This window comes from Podarcis erhardii, assembly GCF_964252035.2.
Source record: "Podarcis erhardii genome assembly, chromosome: 17".
Lineage (NCBI taxonomy): Eukaryota > Metazoa > Chordata > Lepidosauria > Squamata > Lacertidae > Podarcis > Podarcis erhardii.
The window spans coordinates 25037829-25055568 of NC_138515.1; the positions used below are offsets into that span (position 1 = coordinate 25037829).

Below are 17740 nucleotides of genomic sequence, written 5' to 3' on the forward strand. Positions count from 1 at the left end.
TCATTATTTAATTTCAAAACATTTCACAAATACACACACTGAGGGGTAGCTGAAGTTGTTTCTTAAGTCATACCTATTCTAGAGAACAGCAGCAAGAAAGCATACTGCGATCATTTCGGTAAAAAAAATGGGTATGGGTGTGTGGCAAGTATCTCAAGATGACGACTACGCTGCTCTCTGAATCATTAGATTTCTCCAATCTCTTTTCTCACTTGTAGAAGGAAAGTGCTCCTTCTCCCTAAGAATCTTTAGTACATGTTTTTGAAAAGTAATGGAAACCATTTCAAAGTTTCTTTCAGAAACATTTCCCCAAGAAATACATGTTAGTTTCATAAAACTTGATTTTCAGTGCATTTCCCGGCACAAATCTTGTTTTTTTAATGATATCTTCGTGCAGAAATAGATCGTTGCATCTTACTTCCATCTGTATCTTTGCTTAAGTTGAAAAGCAGAGCTCGTCTGGTATGGGTGGCAGTGTTTCACTGATATGAACGGAGAGTGTTCTGCAGAGCTAATGTCAGCATTTCCCATCGTTCTTTTATTTTCAGCCATCTGAAAAACGTGTTCCCCCTGCCTCAAGGGAGACCTTCATGGTACATGTCAAATCCATTCTAAGCAAACCTCACTGTGCACTCCAGTCCCCCTAAGGCCATTATATCTAATTATGCGCTCACTCCTACCGCGACTTATTGATTTGTTTATTTGGGGGATTACAAAGTCTCCGCTTGGAAGTTGGGTTGGTTGCAGTATGAATTAATGCACAAAGAGCAGGAGGGAAGGAATTCATAAGTAGGACCCTAATGCCAAGAGGTGGCGGTAGACATATTTGTCTTTGAAGACTGGTGCAAAGAGCACTGCAGTCAAAGAAAACGTGCTTTGAAATAGGAAAAAAAAAAAAAACGGTTTGTTCATGGGTTACCTAGCAGCAAAAGTTAAGATCAAAAGTGAACCATCTGGGACTTCAGAAAGAGACGTTTTGGAGTCAAGGGCCAAATCATAAGCTTTAAAATATTTAGAAAAATAAAAGCTCCTTTTTACTCCTCAACATGGATAATGTCTGCATTCCTATAGTCATTCATCCTGGCCAGTTCCTCCTAGCTACAGCCATTGAAATGGTCAGACTGGCTCATCCTTTGGTTTATCTTCCAAGAGGAAAGTGAAAGCAAAAGAACACTAGCTGGGTTGGGTGAATGCCGTGATTCTGCAAAAGTACAGGATGTGGTCTCAGGTGAAGAATTCAGCTTCCTAAGAATCTCAGTCTGCAATTAACTGCCCCCCCCCCGTCAGAATTATCAGAATTTCTTCCCCCCACTTTGGGCTTGACTGAGCAATTGCATGGTGTTTCTCTTTCTGGGTTTTAATTGTTTGATTAGTGATGATTTGTTTCACTGTTGTTTGTTGTTAACCACCTTGAATATTACTCTGGTAGGCAAAAAGGCAAGAGGGAAATTAGAACTGTGCTTACAAGCAATTACCAGTGTTACCCTCTGGGCACAGAGTACAGACTGCCCTGCAGTGTGCAAGAGAAAGAGACTGTTTGAGGAGAACTTCCATTTTTTGCACAGCCTTACCTTTCCTAGAAAGAGCATGAAGTCTCCCACTGTGTTTATGGCAGCCACTCGCAGAGCGTTCTCCACTAGTATCACAAAGGCATCCTTTGCTGAGGTGCAGAAGTTGGTGCTGTTGATAGCTGTGGCTGTATATGCATTCTGGGGAAAGAGAGGCAGAATGCCATTTGGTTAGGTTCTCTTCCACTCAAACTCCCCGACATCTAAGACCTTCATAGATATTGAGTTTTTGATGGATACAACCCTTCACTTAGTCACCGTCGTAGCAAACAGTGAAGGTCTGTGCAAGATCTGATGAACAGACCAAAAAGATAATCTAGATAAATTGGGGAGGGGGGTGTTATTATCTAGCCCTTCCTGCACATAGAACAGGACGCAACATGCCAGGTTCACCATTAAACTGTCCATTAAACACCCACCCACCTCCATGTTTCTATCAAAGGAAACTTGTGTATGATATATGTAATGGGGTTTGGGGTTGCTTGTGCGTAAGCCGCAAACTGCCCCAAGCTGAGTAGTTTGATCAAAACTTTTCCCCGGCTGGACAGCCCTTACTCCGTGACTGTCTCAATCACTGGCAGAATCTGTCAGTGGGCGTTTCCTGAACTTTTTCCAACATAAAAGTTCTTTGACACCAAGTCTCCGCCTAGCCTCCCTGCGCGGAAGCTTTCTGCGCAGAGTGGGCGTCCCAAGCGGAGGTTCTGTGCTCTCCCCGCTGGTCTCAGTGGAAGAGTCTCGGAGCCCTCCCTCCGAAGCCTGCTCAGACTCCCCTTTCTTCCTAGCGTTACGCCTATCTCCTTCCCCAGCGGAAGCTCCCCCTCTCTCCTTGCTGGTTCCCTCTCCAGCGTCACTGGGGAGCCTTACCTCCACCCTTGGCTCTGATGGCAGTTCCCTGACAATATAATTTGTCCACTGCAATTCATTGTGGGTGTTCTGCAGATGAGGACCATCCACAAATGCTCACTTTCTAAAATGCCCGGTGTTTTAAGATTTTCACTCTTATTGCAAGGCATACAAACTGTAATAGACCCATATTTAACCTTTGCACAAAATGTGCTTTAGCTCATATGCAACAGTGTCATGATGGCTTCTCCTCCAAAACATTAGACTTGTTCTTCTTTACAGCCAAGGAACCTCTGAGAGACTACAACGCACTTTAATTTCAGTAAAGGCTCTATTCTTGCAGTCCGTACCTGCATTCAAACGTTAACATACCATTCAGCATCTTTCAGTTTAGAGCCGATTGCAAGAAGGTTGAAGTTAAACTTTCCAGCTTTTGAAAAGGAATGCCAGGGAAATATAAATTCTTACCTGATTTAGGTAAGTCAGGCACTTTTCTAAACACCAAAGGCAGCAAATGCAGGCTTTCAACATACATCTAGCGCAGGCATTTTCCTAAGATGGGGAGAACGGCGACAACAAAATGGAAATAATAATCAGAGAAAACATTAAATTGCATTAAGTGCTAGGGCATGGGTTGGTATCTAAATGGTAAGTAGTTTCATATACAAGTCTCAATTTACACATATGCTTCCTCTGTAACAAAGGGTTCAGAGCCCAGCTTTAATACAATGGCTCCTGTAATTGGTGGTCACGTAAGACCAAGTCAAACATGCAAAAAAGGCTTCTTTTTCCCGCCCTGAGGGAGAGAAGTCATGTGGAAGTTGGAATCAGGCAAAGAAACCTAAGTTTAACCCAGGCAGTACACGGAGACAGTTCATAGCTATTTCCACAGTTGTGGTGACCAAAGTTATTCCTGCAATTGTGGAAATGGCCCTCTCTGTGTCTAGCCTGGTTCATGTTGAGACACCATCACTCCAGAGGAAGAATTGTGTGGTGGAAAAAGTGGTTGGTGAATCAACCCACAGATCATATGGGACAAGGCTTTGGGGCACACCCTCCTCATTATCTAGACTCTTGTAGTGGCCAAGAATCTCACCATCCACTTTCCTGTAGAAAGTCATGAAGAAAGCTTGCCAAAAGCTCTCAGAAGTCTGGCTTCATTTCTTTATCCACAACCTGAAAATTCTGCCGTGTTGACAGGAACACTGAGATCCCTCCTTTGTATTTGAAACGGCCAGCCACATCATACTGTGACACAGCCTTTATTTTTGACAACCCCTTTTTGAACAGGCTGAGCTTTAAATCATTACAGAAGTCTAAAAAGGTAGTACAAGAGTTTCCGCCAACATCTGGACCAGTGTTTTCCAAACTCGGGTCTCCAGCCATTTTTGGACCACAATTCCCATCATCCCTGATCACTGCTCCTGCTAGCTAGGGATGCTGGGAGTCCAAAAACAGCTGGAGACTTAAGTTTGGGAAACACTGATCTTGACTATTAAATTGTCCAAATGACATTCTAAAGATATATGTGCATTTTCTAAATGTGCATTTAGTTAAATAATAAAAAAATCAAGCCCCAACAAAAACTGGTTTTTGCCCCTTTTCTGCACTACCCCCAAATAGGTGTTTTTGCCACTTTTGCTTCAGAAGGCTTGTTTTACTCACGAGGGAGAGAAGGCAACTCTCCCTTTTAAACAAGAGGTATACCTGGCCTGTCACTTTGGGGAGCAAAATGCTGAACTAGATCAGTTTTGGTGATCCAGTCAGGCTGTTCTTATGCTCTATTTGCATTTTTCATCTCTCAGTTCCACCAATGGCCCACACCTCTATAGCAAAGTGTTCCCCTTACTTTTCCTTTGACTTGGGTATGAATATACATGAGTATCATTCGTGGAATCTTCACTAAGGTAATAATGAAAGACCCTTTAGCCACAGTTCCTAGGTGGTAACAAATCAAGCGATTGACAGACGCCAGAATAGGTGTGAATGGCAGATTCCGTTTTTCTCTGTAGAGAAAAATTAAAAAATACAAAAACAGTGACAACAGATAGCATCAGCAGACAAAAACAGGTAGCAACAGTGTTACTCAGAGGCCAACTTGAGATGTGAAGGACCCTACAATGGTAGTTCTGTAGTGAGTCTCAGCAATCATTAAGACCTTTGTCCATAAAGCCCAAGAAACAAAGAGACTAAAGGGATTCTTGATTAAGAAGGCAGAACTATCTAGTAACATGTCTTGTCCATTACAGCGTTAACTGATATCATGTGTTTTCTTGTTCAAATTAATTTTTTACATATCGCATTATGGCAGCCCCTTGCTGGCTTTAAGATGGCTATGAAGTTCTGCTTCATTAGCAGAAAATAAGATTTTGATTTCACACAGAACTGATCCAATCGTCTCCATATACTATGGCAGACAAAATGATGGCACCAATTTCGTAAAAGTATCAAAAGACACAAACCAAGCTAACCAGGCTCTGAGAGCCTGGTTAGTAAACTGAGATCAAACCACAGCTTCCCCATTCAGATGTAACAGGAAACTGTGATTTAGATTATCCACAACAGAAGCACATCATTTATTAAGCTGAGATTTTCCATCTGGCTGTTAAAGGAGATCCAGGTGTGTCATGATCTTATTGAAGGAGTGAAATTGATTCAAAGAACCAATATGTGTGTTTAGCTATCTAGACCAAAACAATCAGAGTGTCAGGTTATTCATATTATGGGGCTAAAATAAACCAACAGTTTAGATCAGTTTTTCCCAAACTTGGGTCTCTAGTTGTTGTTGGACCACAACTCCCATCATCCCTGACCACTGGTCCTGCTAGCTAAGGATGCTGGAAGGTGTAGTCCAAAAACAGCTGGAGACCCAAGTTTTGGAAACACTGGTTTAGATGAAAGACAAACCTATCCACTTCAAATTAAACCACTAGTACGCTTGGGTAAAAATCCTACAAACCGGACACTAGTTTTCACCTGTGCTTAAAACATCTCATGTGGTCTTTATCCTCTGCTCTGCCTCTGTGCCCATTCTTCTCCTTTCAGATAGGACTGCAATTCATTTCTTAAAAACATAGCTTTAAGAATTATGCAAGTATTCTTGATGAACACTCACAAAAAGTCCCTGACAGAAATAGCAAATAACATGCAAAACTTGGGTTATTTACAAACAGGCCTGTGAATGAACAACGGCTGAATTCAAGAGAGAGAGAAGCTTAAGGCATGGTTAGGCAAACTAAGGCCCAGGGCTGGATCCGGCCCAATCGCCTTCTAAATCTGGCTCGTGGACGGTCCGGGAATCAGCGTGCTTCTACATGAGTAGAATGTGCCCTTTTATTTAAAATGCATCTCTGGGTTATTTGTGGGGCCTGCCTGGTGTTTTTACATGAGCAGAATGTGAGCTTTTATTTAAAATGCATCTCTGGGTTTATTTGTGGGGCATTGGAATTCGTTCATCCCCCCCCCCCAAAAAAATATATAGTCCAGTTCTCCACCAGGTCTGAGGGACAGTGGACTGGCCCATGGCTGAAAAATCTTGCTGACCCCTGGCTTAAGGTATATGGCAGAAATTAAAGTCACCATGAGGAACCTTTTCCTCAGGAGCCCAGGATGTAACTTTCATCCATTTTATGCACTTGGGAGTGGTCCACTTTTATGAGGAGCATAAAATGAGAGAGACTGTCAGAGAGATAGCCAGAAACTGTGGAAGACGCCAGTGGACACATACTGTTCTCATAAAAACAAAAAAGCCCTCTCTGGTGACACCTGAAGATGTCTAAATTCACGAAGAGACTGGAAAGAGAGTCAATACCCTCATTTAGGGGAATACTTTCAATCTACAAGCAGTGGTTTGTTGGTTTTAGTGTGCTTTCAGCATTTTAAGCTGCTGTAAATGGAAATGTTGCATTGGTATAGTTCATTCCCTTGAGTTTTACAAGCAAAGTGATTTATAATCATCATCTTTGGGTGCTTTAATAAATGTAAGAGAACTTTTGATTTAGAGTTATATTTATAATATAAATAATATCACATTTGATAAATCCCCCCTTCCTATACTGAATTTTATTCATGTTAGACATTGAACTACTCCCTTAAACCCTGAAGGGAACAGTCTTCTGTCTAACTTAAATTAAATAATCTGAAGAATGGTGATTCTTAACAAAATGCACCCTCTCTCATTTGAGACTTGTTTTGACCCACTGCATAGGTCAGAGGTCAGCAAACTTTTTCAGCAGGGGGCCGGTCCACTGTCCCTCAGACCTTTTGGCGAGGGCCGGACTATATTTTGAAGAAGAAAAAAATGAATGAATTTCTATGCCGCACAAATAACCCAGAGATGCATTTTAAATCAAAGCACACATTCTACTCATGTAAAAACACCAGGCAGGCCCCATAAATAACCCAGAGAGGCATTTTAAATAAAAGAGCACATTCTACTCATGTAAAAACACGCTGATTCCCGGACCGTCCACGGGCCGCATTGAGAAGACAATTGGGCCGGATCTGGCCCCCGGGCCTTAGTTTGCCTACCCATGGCATGGGTCATACAGATCAGAACAGCGTAACTGCAGGGGTGGGTGGACGACAGTGCTCTCTGTTGCTCATCTAACATACAATATATATTTTTTGTACTTAGCATTTTTTCATATTTAGCCTACAGGCCTCAGCAAACAAAGCACCACACCCAGCAGTATTGAACTTTGATCACCTCTGATATAGTCACACACTAGTCATATGCTAAACAGTCACTGCAGACGTATTAGATCCAATATTGACCAAGGTGCTGTTTACACAGAAACTGTGTCCTAGGTGAATAATCGAATGGACTGTATTGGAGCGAATGCATTTATAACAGATCAAAACCAGCCAAGCACATTACTGGAGGCTTTGCCTTGGGGTTTCATATTCTTATTGGGACGCGGGTGGCGCTGTGGGTAAAAGCCTCAGCGCCTAGGACTCGCCGATCGAAAGGTCGGCGGTTCGAATCCCCGTGGCGGGGTGCGCACCCGTTGCTCGGTCCCAGCACCTGCCAACCTAGCAGTTCGAAAGCACCCCCGGGTGCAAGTAGATAAATAGGGACCACTTACTAGCGGGAAGGTAAACGGCGTTCCGTGTGCTGCGCTGGCTCGCCAGATGCAGTTTGTCACGCTGGCCACGTGACCTGGAAGTGTCTGCGGACAGCGCTGGCTTCCGGCCTAAAGCGTGAGATGAGCGCACAACCCTAGAGTCTGTCAAGACTGGCCCGTACGGGCAGGGGTACCTTTACCTTTACCTTCATATTCTCATTACACCATCTGCCCATGCCCTGTTTACTTCTGAGGTTTTAGAGAACCAGCCTCTCGTGATTAAACTGCCCCGGAATCGCTCACCTTGTAAAATAATATGTCACAACGGCTCCTGCTACAGTCATCTGTTGACAGGCAAGGATGAATTCACTGATCCAAACTAACCCCACGACGTGATACCACCACATGTACCTCAGTGGGCCTGCAACTTGGAACTCTACAAAGCCCTGGTCGTTTTTGACAGGGCTACCTAGAAGCAGAAATAAGGAGCAAGGGAGAAAGGCATTCAAAATAGCCATTCCACAGCAATACAACATGTTTAATATCGGCACAAAAGAATTATGCTCTTGGAGCAACTCCTCGCTTTATGAGGCAGAGGTATATTCTACAGGTATTTCAAAAATAAAATAAAAACAAAAAACCAATGTCCTTCTGTCTTTAAAAAAAAAAAGAACTCCAAAGGTGGCAAACATATCTCAATTTTTTAAAAAAACAAACATTATGACAAATCAAGTAACATTAAGATTTGCTAAATTACACTTAAAGCAGCCAGGATATAGACACTACATTATCCTATAGCATCCACATGCTCTATAGAAGAGCCATGTCTTTACAACATAGAATCATAGAATTGTAGACTTGAAAGGGTCATCTAGTCCAACCCCCTGCAATGCGGGAATCTTTTGCCCAACATGGGACTTGAACCCCCAACCTTGAGATTAAGAGTCTCATGCTCAACGGACTGAGCTACCGAGGCAGAAGGCCAGCAATAATGGGTCCAAAAGGGCTTCTTTCAGGAGGCCATTTCAGAATGATGGTGCCACAAAGCAGAAATGTCCCTCTGCCTTGTAACCGTCTGCTAACTCATAAAGAGTGGGGAATGCAGAAGGATCTGAACTTAATCTAAGCTGGGCTGGGGTCCCTCCTGCCTGTGGGTCTCATGGCGGTTAACAGATTGAGATTGAATCCTGACAAGACAGAAGTACTGTTTTTGGGGGACAGGAGGCGGGCAGGTGTGGAGGATTCCCTGGTCCTGAATGGGGTAACTGTGCCCCTGAAGGACCAGGTGCGCAGCCTGGGAGTCATTTTGGACTCACAGCTGTCCATGGAGGCACAGGTCAAATCTGTGTCCAGGACAGCTGTGTACCAGCTCCATCTGGTACGCAGGCTGAGACCCTATCTGTCTGCGGACTGCCTCGCCAGAGTGGTGCATACTCTGGTTATCTCCCACTTGGACTACTGCAATGCGCTCTATGTGGGGCTACCTTTGAAGGTGGCCCGGAAACTACAACTAATCCAGAACACGGCAGCCAGACTGGTGACTGGGAGTGGCCGCCGAGACCATATAACAACGGTCTTGAAAGACCTACATTGGCTCCCAGTACGTTTCCGAGCACAATTCAAAGCTTTGGTGCTGACCTTTAAAGCCCTAAACAGCCTCGGTCCAGTATATCTGAAGGAGCATCTCCACCCCCATCATTCTACCCGGACACTGAGGTCCAGCGCCGAGAGCCTTCTGGCAGTTCCTTCACTGCGAGAAGCCAAGTTACAGGGAACCAGGCAGAGGGCCTTCTCGGTAGTGGCACCCGCCCTGTGGAACGCCCTCCCACCAGATGTCAAAGAGAACAACAACTACCAGACTTTTAGAAGACATCTGAAGGCAACCCTGTTTGGGAGTTTAGGGAAGTTTAGGGAAGCTTTTAATGTTTGATGTATCATAGTATTTTAATATTCTTTTGGAAGCCGCCCAGAGTGGCTGGGGAAGCCCAGCCAGATGGGCGGGGTATAAATAATAAATTATTATTATTATTATTATTATTATTATTATTAGGCCTACCAAGCTCCCCCCCCAACACCTGATATATCGTGCACACGTCTTACACCTTACACGATACGTGACATCAGGTTTGGAGTGGGTAAAGACCCGGATCTGCCAAAGGGGGTTTGCAGGAACCGCCAATCAGCTGATCAGAGGCCTGGGCAAAGGCGTGGGCACTGCAGGCTCTGACAATCAGCTGATTGTCGGATCCGCAAAGCGCCATGCACAGCAATGTGCAAGCGCTCATGGTCAGCTGGTGGTTGGGTCTTGCAACCCGCAGTTGCACGGTGCTTGCTGTTCTGATTTCAAGCAGTTTTTGACTTCAAACTGTGTGTGCAAAAACATGCTGCCCACCTGTCAGACTTGGTCTGGGGGTGAGGTGAGGGAGATAGAAATCTGGCCTGCCAGCCAGAACCAGCTCCTCACCCCTGATTAGGCAGGTAAGAGACAATCCTTCAGCTATTCTAGTAGTGGACTGTTCAGGGCCTTAAAAGCTAAATCAGCACTATAATTGGGCTAAGAAACAAATCAGCAAAGGGTGAAGAATTTTAAATATTGGTGAACGGCATTCACTATCGCAGATCACAGAAAATAAAAGGGCTGTCATATTCAGGATTGGCTGGAGTTTTCAAATGCTTTTCCTGCAGACACAAAGCAGGAAAGTTCAGTGCCTGCCTTTAACATCCATGCGCACCTGCTGCGAAGCCACGGCCCAATATGCTCATACATAAAGATCAGCCATGCTGCATTTAACAGTACTCATGCCTTGTTTTGTTTTCATTTATTTTAATGCAGACTCATTTACTTGGAATTTCATTTGATTCAGTCAATAGAGAAGAGCGACACTAACACTTTCTGAGGTTGCCAAAAAGAAGGAGAAAGGAATTATGAAATTGTGCGGGATTTATATACCTGTGGTACCTAGGAAGAGCAAGACCGCGATCCAATAGATCCAGAAGAGCATGAGGGCAAAAAACGTCCAAAATGGCTGGAAGACGAGTAGTGGCAGGTGAATGAAGACCTTGCCAGCCACGTGGAACAAGGCAATGGTGAGAGATACTCGCTTGCGCATAACTAACATTATCAACAGTAAGATAACCTGCAAAAGGAAGGAGACTTGATTTAGATGAATTTTACCTACTGAGACAAGACTCAAAAGTCTCACCCACAGCTCCAAAATTTAATTTTATATGTAATGTTCCTAGCCTTAGTTTTCATTACAAAATGCATGAAGTCATCCTGACTTCATGAGCCACCTTCTAAAATAATGGGTGCATTTATGGGCATCACAGCACATCACTGGTCAGAGAAACCTGAGCCCGCCCACCAATTGATGCAGCCCTTTTGCTGCCCACCAGTATTTCAAAAAGTGGTAACTTACTGAAGTGTGTATCTAACCAAGGATATTTCACTATACTTCCACTTCCTTACATTTCTGGTTTGAGAGCAATGCTTATAGTCATACCTCGGGTTGAATGCGCTTCGGGTTGAGCGTGTTCGAGTTGTGCTCCGCAACGGAGTGCGTTACTTCCGGGTTTCACCGCTTGCGCATGTGCAGACGCTCAAAATGACGTCACACACATGCGCAGAAGCGGCAAAAAGCAACGCGCACATGTGCAGATGTGTCATCGCTAGTTACGTTTGCTTCTAGATGCGAACGGGGCTCCGGAACAGATCCCATTCGTATCCAGAGGTACCACTGTACATCACTATGCAGATGAACACTACCACTAGCTTCATATGTAAATTTAAGCTTTTATTATTTTATATATCCCTCTCCTTGCCTCCAAACTCATCCTTCTCATGCTAAAAACAAGACAAAAACCCTTCAGTACCACTGACACCTGTCCATCTCTCACTCACACAGAGAAACCAAACAACAACCATAATGTTGGTATAACTGCACTGCTGTCAATGGATTTCTATGGGCTGGTTCACATAAGATCTCAGTGCCAGCAGCGGAGGAAGCCACTTGGGCGCCTGGGGCGGCACGCCCATAGGAGCAGAACGAGGCAAGCCTGTGGGGCCGCCTGAGTCTGCCTGCCTCCTCCCAGTCAGCCGCCTTACAGCTGGGGGGCGGGCAGCAGGCAGCGTGGAGTCTGCGTGTGCCCAAGCCACCGCGTCACTCCCAGGAGAGACGTGTGGCTCGGGCGCATTGCAGGCCCCGTGGTGAGTGCCACCCAGCATTTTGTCACCCCCCCCCCAGTGGCGACACCCACACCCCCTTCCTCCGCCCCTGCTCAGTGCTTAGTTTCACATTTGGCAAAATGCAGGAGCAAACATTGGCTTTGTGCACTTTCCCTACCATAATGTGAATTGGGAGAAAGGGGCACATGGGTGACATGAGAGGGACATATGCACTACGGGTTGCATCAACTAATTTTCACTCAGAAAAGACCCACTGAAATGAATGCATCTTTGTTGATCATGTCCGTTAATTTTCATTAATTCCAGAATCTCAGTATGACTGATGTTGGATACAGTCCAATGTCCTAATTGATGCGGCAGGTTCCAGGCCCTGTGGAAGGCAGCAAAAAAGCCTGCCTGCCTTCTTCCTGCACAGAAAACCTACCCGATACTCCACAACGTACGAGGGTTGCTTCACTTTTTCCTACAAGGACTAGGGGGGAAGGCCCGTACCTGTGTACAGCATCACACATATGAATTGCAAATGCTTACTGCATGAATGAGAAAGCTGTCATTTGCAGCCGTGAAGCTGAATACTTTGCTTCCTGCTGTGGCCTACACAGATATGCAGCATGTGTCAAGGAGCCCTGACTCCACAGCTATTAAATACGTACCGTGAAGACTGTAGCTGCAATGGCATAGATCAGAAGGGCCTGACGATTGTCTTTGGCTATTTGAAGCTGATCAACTGTAAGAGTATCGCTAGGAGACTTCCGCTGCTTGGCGTACAACCACCACAATACTCCTGTACCACCTGTGCTCACGAAGAAGAAGATATTGTGCATTTCAGTTTCACAGTATATGTGTAATAACGTATAAGGAGCACAATTAGCTTGGCCAGTTTCATCCTTTACCAGGCTGAATTCAGAGTTATCTGCTGCAACATAAATGTCAGGACGGTGTGGCATTCTGATATCTCAAAAGACAACTGATCAAAGAGGCCTTGCTTTGTACAAGACATCTTACCACAGCTATGATGCTGTTCCGTAATTAGAAGCTGAGGAGTCCCAGGCAAGAAAAGGTTATACACAGGAATTATTAACCAAGACACTCAATAGGCTAAGATAGGATGATTGGCACGAACCAGAATCGCAACTGGCACCTCTCCCTGAAGCCTGCTCATAGATGTCTCTCTATTCTATTTCTTGAGGCCTTGCTTTTCATTCCACCTTCATCACTGGTGAGAACTAAGAGGGCTGTTTTTATTTAAAGCTGGGATCAATTAAGCATCCATTTGCCCTCCCCCCCCCCAATACATTTTTTACCTCAGCTGAACTTCTCAGTTCCCTTGGGTGGATGCTGTTTTTGCTGCAATGATAACTTGACAGGAGACAACCATCTTAACTGCTTAATACTCTTTCAACTATTGTTTTCCCTGGTCCTTTGTATCCTGCTTTGAGCACATTCTGTTTGCTGGAAACTGAAACTCAGAATTCTATAAATAAATTGCCCTCTTCTCCGATCTCCAAATCATCTTGCCCAAGGATCCTGAGGTGGGAAAGGGTTATCTGCTTCCTCCTCCAACTGCCGGCTTGAAGAAAACTGCTGTTTGTGGGTGGCTTTTCACAAATGCCTCATGCCAATATCGATGCAGCGCAGCAATACAATTAGGGCAAAGACAGCCAAAGAACACTCTTGTAATTTTATTGCTTTTTATCTTGTATCGCTATATTTCCCTTGCCTGCTTCTTTTGCACTTTCCTATTCAGTGAAGTCTTATTCCCTGAAATCATCAATGGGAGGTGATTGTGGAATGTAAATATTGCCAATGCTTTGTCCCTTTATTTTTCTTCCTAATAATTGGCCGCATCCTCATTCAGTCCCATAAATCCTTAAACCAAATGGATATTGCTCCCATGGGCATAGCCTTTAATAGTGCAACAATGGCTGCAAATCAATTGTTTCTGAAGTAGAAGGTGAATGGTTTTAAAGGAAGCAAGAAGGACAAAGGGAAGCATCACTTCCCTACTGATCTCTTCCAGGGTCTCTCTTTAAAGGCAGGAAAACGAACTCCCATCTTTGCAATGCTCATAGAACAACCCAGGAGGACGTATGTGCCCCATTCTCGAGTCATGCCTCAACATTTGCCTGAGCAGACAAATGCCAATGTGTGGACAGAGGAAGGGAACATACACAAGCCCCACTTCAACAATGCCATTGAGTGCACCCCCCACCCTTGGCTCCGTCCCTGACCTTCCCAGCGTTGCACAGGCTTCACTTGAGCACAAGTAAAGTCTTCTAGGTGATCAGGGACCCTGCTTTATCTGGGATTCTGATCACTCCAAGGGGTTCTACTCGTATTCAAATGTACACAAGTAGAAGCTCCATGCAGTGATTACCTGTGCGACATGGGAAGGGCAGGAGCTGGATGAGGCCCATGACAACGTTGGGAACGAGGCTTGCACGTGATCTGAATTCTGGCAGATAGTTAACCATAGCTAAGGGACCATTTGGATAGAGGGTGTCTGGCATAGGACCACACTAGTTAAAAAAACCACAAACACACAAACATATGGGATTTTCTAAATCCATTTCAATTGGGGTTTAGGCCCAGTTTTGGCACACAAACTGCTTTGGTCACCCTTCATTTGTTGGGAGAGAGACAGGGGAAATATGTCCTAGTTAATTTTCCTTGAACTCTTAGTGGCTTTCAATATCATCAGCCATAGTATCTTCCTGGAGAAGCTGTATGAGTTGGGGGTAGGTATACCTGTATACCTGAAGGAGCGTCTCCACCGCCATCATTCAGCCCAGACACTGAGATCGAGCGCCGAGGGCCTTCTGGTGGTTCCCTCATTGTGAGAAGTGAGGTTACAGGGAACCAGACAGAGGGCCTTCTCGGTAGTGGCGCCCACCCTGTGGAACACCCTCCTTTCAGATGTGAAGGAAATAAGCAGGTATCCTATCTTTAAAAGACATCTGAAGGCAGTCCTGTTCAGGGAAGTTTTTAATATTTAATGCTGTATTGTTTTTAACACTTTATTGGGAGCCACCCAGAGTGGCTGGGGAAATTCAGCCAGATGGGCGGGGTATAAATAATAAATTATTATTATATTATTATTATAGGTGTCATCACTTTGCGGTGCTTCCAGTCCTACTTGGGAGCTCAACAACCAGAGGGTGTTGCTTGCGGAGTGCTTTTCAACCCCATGGAGACTTCAATGTGGAGCTCCTCGGGGCTCAATTTGATCCCCTGTGTTATTTAACATCTATGTGAAACCGCTGAGTGGGGCCATCCAGAGTTTTGGAGGACGTTGTCAGCAATATGACGATAACATACAGCTCTACTTCTCTGTTATGTCTGCAGGAGAGGCAGTGGATGTGCCTTGGTAATGGATTGGATGAGAGCCAACAAACTGCAGTTCAATCCAGATAAGACTGAGGAACTGTTAGTGGGTGGTTCCCTAGACCGGATGGATGGGAGGTTGCCTGCTCTTGATGGGGTTACATGCTCTCTGAAGGAGTGGGTATGTAGCTTGGCAGTACTCCTGAATCCTTTGCTGCCGCTTGAGGCTCAGTTGGTTCCTTCACTGCAAGAAGTGAGGTTACAAGGAACCAGAGAGAGGGCCTTCTTGGTAGTGGCGTCCGCCCTGTGGAACATCCTTCCATCAGATGCCAAGGAAATAAACAACTATCTGTCTTTCAGAAAACATCTGAAGGCAGCCCTGTATAGGGAAGTTTTTAATGTCTGATGTCTTACTGTGTTTTAATTTGTTGGAAGCCACCCAGAGTGGCTAGGGCAACCCAATCATCATCATCATCACTACCATCATCATCATCATCGACCAGCTTCAGCAACTTACCAAGTGATCCCAGAACAACAAGAATTGTTAAAATCCAAACAAGTACTCTTGAAATGTATCTTATTATCACCATCATAATCATGGAAAGCACTGCAGAAAACAAAAGAAAATAAGAAGGGTAATTATTTAAAATGGAAACAGCAAAAACAAAAAAGGAGACTTTATTAATACAAATACAGTTGAATTCACTTTTTAACTGTTTGTACAAAAATGTACAAGATAAACTAGCTATCCTACTCAGTGTCTGATTTGCCAGTTAAACAAACCAACCCTATATGAACATTTACACATCATGGGACATATGTATATAACAGAGAGATGCAGACACATACAATGACAGAACTAATGTTGACATGATAGAACTGCAACTTTATTATCATGAGTTGCAAAAATACTGCACAACTCATGTTGAGCACAACCCAAAAAGTTGCATGCAGACACACACATGCTCAAAAAGCACAATTATTATGACAAGTATGAATTAAGATGTCAAGATTGTGATAAGAACCACATGCTACTTTATGCTTGAGCTGCGTTTTTCAGGAGAGGTCATTAAATAAGAAATTTTCACTGTCAATCTTCTACTTGTCTTGCTCTTTGTTGATTTGGAACATGAAGGTCTCGTCTCTTGGCACTTAGGATCATAATGCCATCAAGGGTGAGTTTCTCCTACAAACTACGCTACCTTGGAAAAGCATGAAGGAGCTCCAATGGCTTCCAGGCTGCAGGTATAATTTGGGAGGTGGCCACTATTCCTGAAAGGAACCTGGTTGGTCATTCACATCAAACAAACCAAGTTTGTTTATGTGTGTGCAAATGTAGAGGTATACTATAGCAAAAGCCTAAAATTAGCAAGTATCCAAAAACACAGAAGAACAGGTGAATGCTGACAATCACTTAAATCTGACTCAGAACATACACCAGTGAATACTGATAAAATGGGGAAATGTCTACCTGTTTTCAGACATTTAGTAACTTCAACCGGGATTGTCAACATTCACACATGCATGCCAGCATTCACCGACATTTGGAATATTCACTGCTGCATGAAATGTGAAGGCTTTTAAGTAAAAATCAGCTACACTGACCGTAACTTGGCAACAATCATGCAAAATCAATTTAACTTAGTTGCCAAGTTTCAGAGGTCTACGTTTCCACTATTCCTCCCAAGGTGATGAGTTTAACATGCTTGTGCTTTGCGGTTATTTTAATTGTCTATTAATCCTATTGTAACAGGCCTTGATATAATAAATAATCAATAACTGATGTAATCATTCCCCCCCCCCCCCCGTGAGGGTATATAACAGCTGGGCCAGTTTGGTTTCCATTTTTAATCAATGGAGTTTTCCATCGGCTTTTTCTATTCTATTCAGTCATCAGATTAGTATATGTTTAAACAGAAACTTTAGTATTAATAATTAGGAGCTGTAGGTGAAATTCTGCTTGCGTGACAGGATTTCTTCTTCTTTTACCCCTCTGGCAAGTCCTCCATGTGCCGCGATCTGCTTTAGAGGGTCTCTCAACTTTCTGAAGCAGATTTGAGGGGACTGCAGGTGGAATGAGAGGTCCTTTTGAACAAGCAGAGTCTCATCAGCAGACAAATGGGCACCATTGGATACTATGCAATATGTTTCGGCAAAGGATTAACACTGGAATTGCTGTTGCTGGCTTCTGTCTGGGTTAATTCATACCAAAACTCCAATGTCACGTCATAATGCAAGTATTGTTTTTATTCCAACTCTGCACAAAATTAAGAAGAGGCTTTAGCTACGACTGCAATCTCTAATCTATTTAATCGATTATTCAAGTAAGTAGTTGATCAATCACTGAAAGCCAATTTTAATTAAAACTGCACTGAATGTTCACCCTTGAACATTTAAAGTTAAAGTGAAGTTTTATAGGGGGACGAGCATTCTGCCCAAACCTGCTCTTTATTGCAGTCATTTCCTCTCTATTGCTGTTTCTGTGCCATTTTTTTAATTAAAAAATAATAATCTTTCTCCTTTGCTACATAATCTCAGCCAATTGAGGATCATGTAAAATGATAACATCCTAGAGCCAATCAGATTTGACTACAGGGCGATGCCAAGGAAAGCAAAACTGTGCTGCCCTCATTCTAAAGCCAACCCACCTGTACCCATGCCAGAATGTGCTTCAGAATGCCCATTCAAGTATGCTGTGTCTCATTGAGAGCAGGCGGAGAACGTCTACACTTGGATGAACATCCCAGGACACA

At 43.9% G+C, this 17740-nt stretch overlaps 1 protein-coding gene and 1 long non-coding RNA gene across 3 annotated transcripts in view; both read right to left on the reverse strand.

The window, feature by feature from the left end:
- LOC309332588 overlaps nt 1–17740 on the reverse strand; it is a 165594-nt gene that overhangs the window by 16549 nt on the left and 131305 nt on the right. The window lies entirely within an intron of this gene.
- The window catches only part of SLC44A1 (solute carrier family 44 member 1), an 89745-nt gene that overhangs the window by 12590 nt on the left and 59415 nt on the right, over nt 1–17740 (reverse strand). For both annotated transcript variants that reach the window (XM_081845079.1, XM_081845078.1), the window contains exons 7-13: nt 15505–15594; nt 12317–12456; nt 10428–10614; nt 7781–7946; nt 4261–4417; nt 2880–2963; nt 1572–1709 (exon numbers count right to left, since the gene is read on the reverse strand). In XM_081845079.1, the coding sequence (XP_081701205.1) occupies nt 1572–1709; nt 2880–2963; nt 4261–4417; nt 7781–7946; nt 10428–10614; nt 12317–12456; nt 15505–15594 (962 nt within the window). The remainder of the gene's footprint in view (nt 1–1571; nt 1710–2879; nt 2964–4260; nt 4418–7780; nt 7947–10427; nt 10615–12316; nt 12457–15504; nt 15595–17740) is intronic.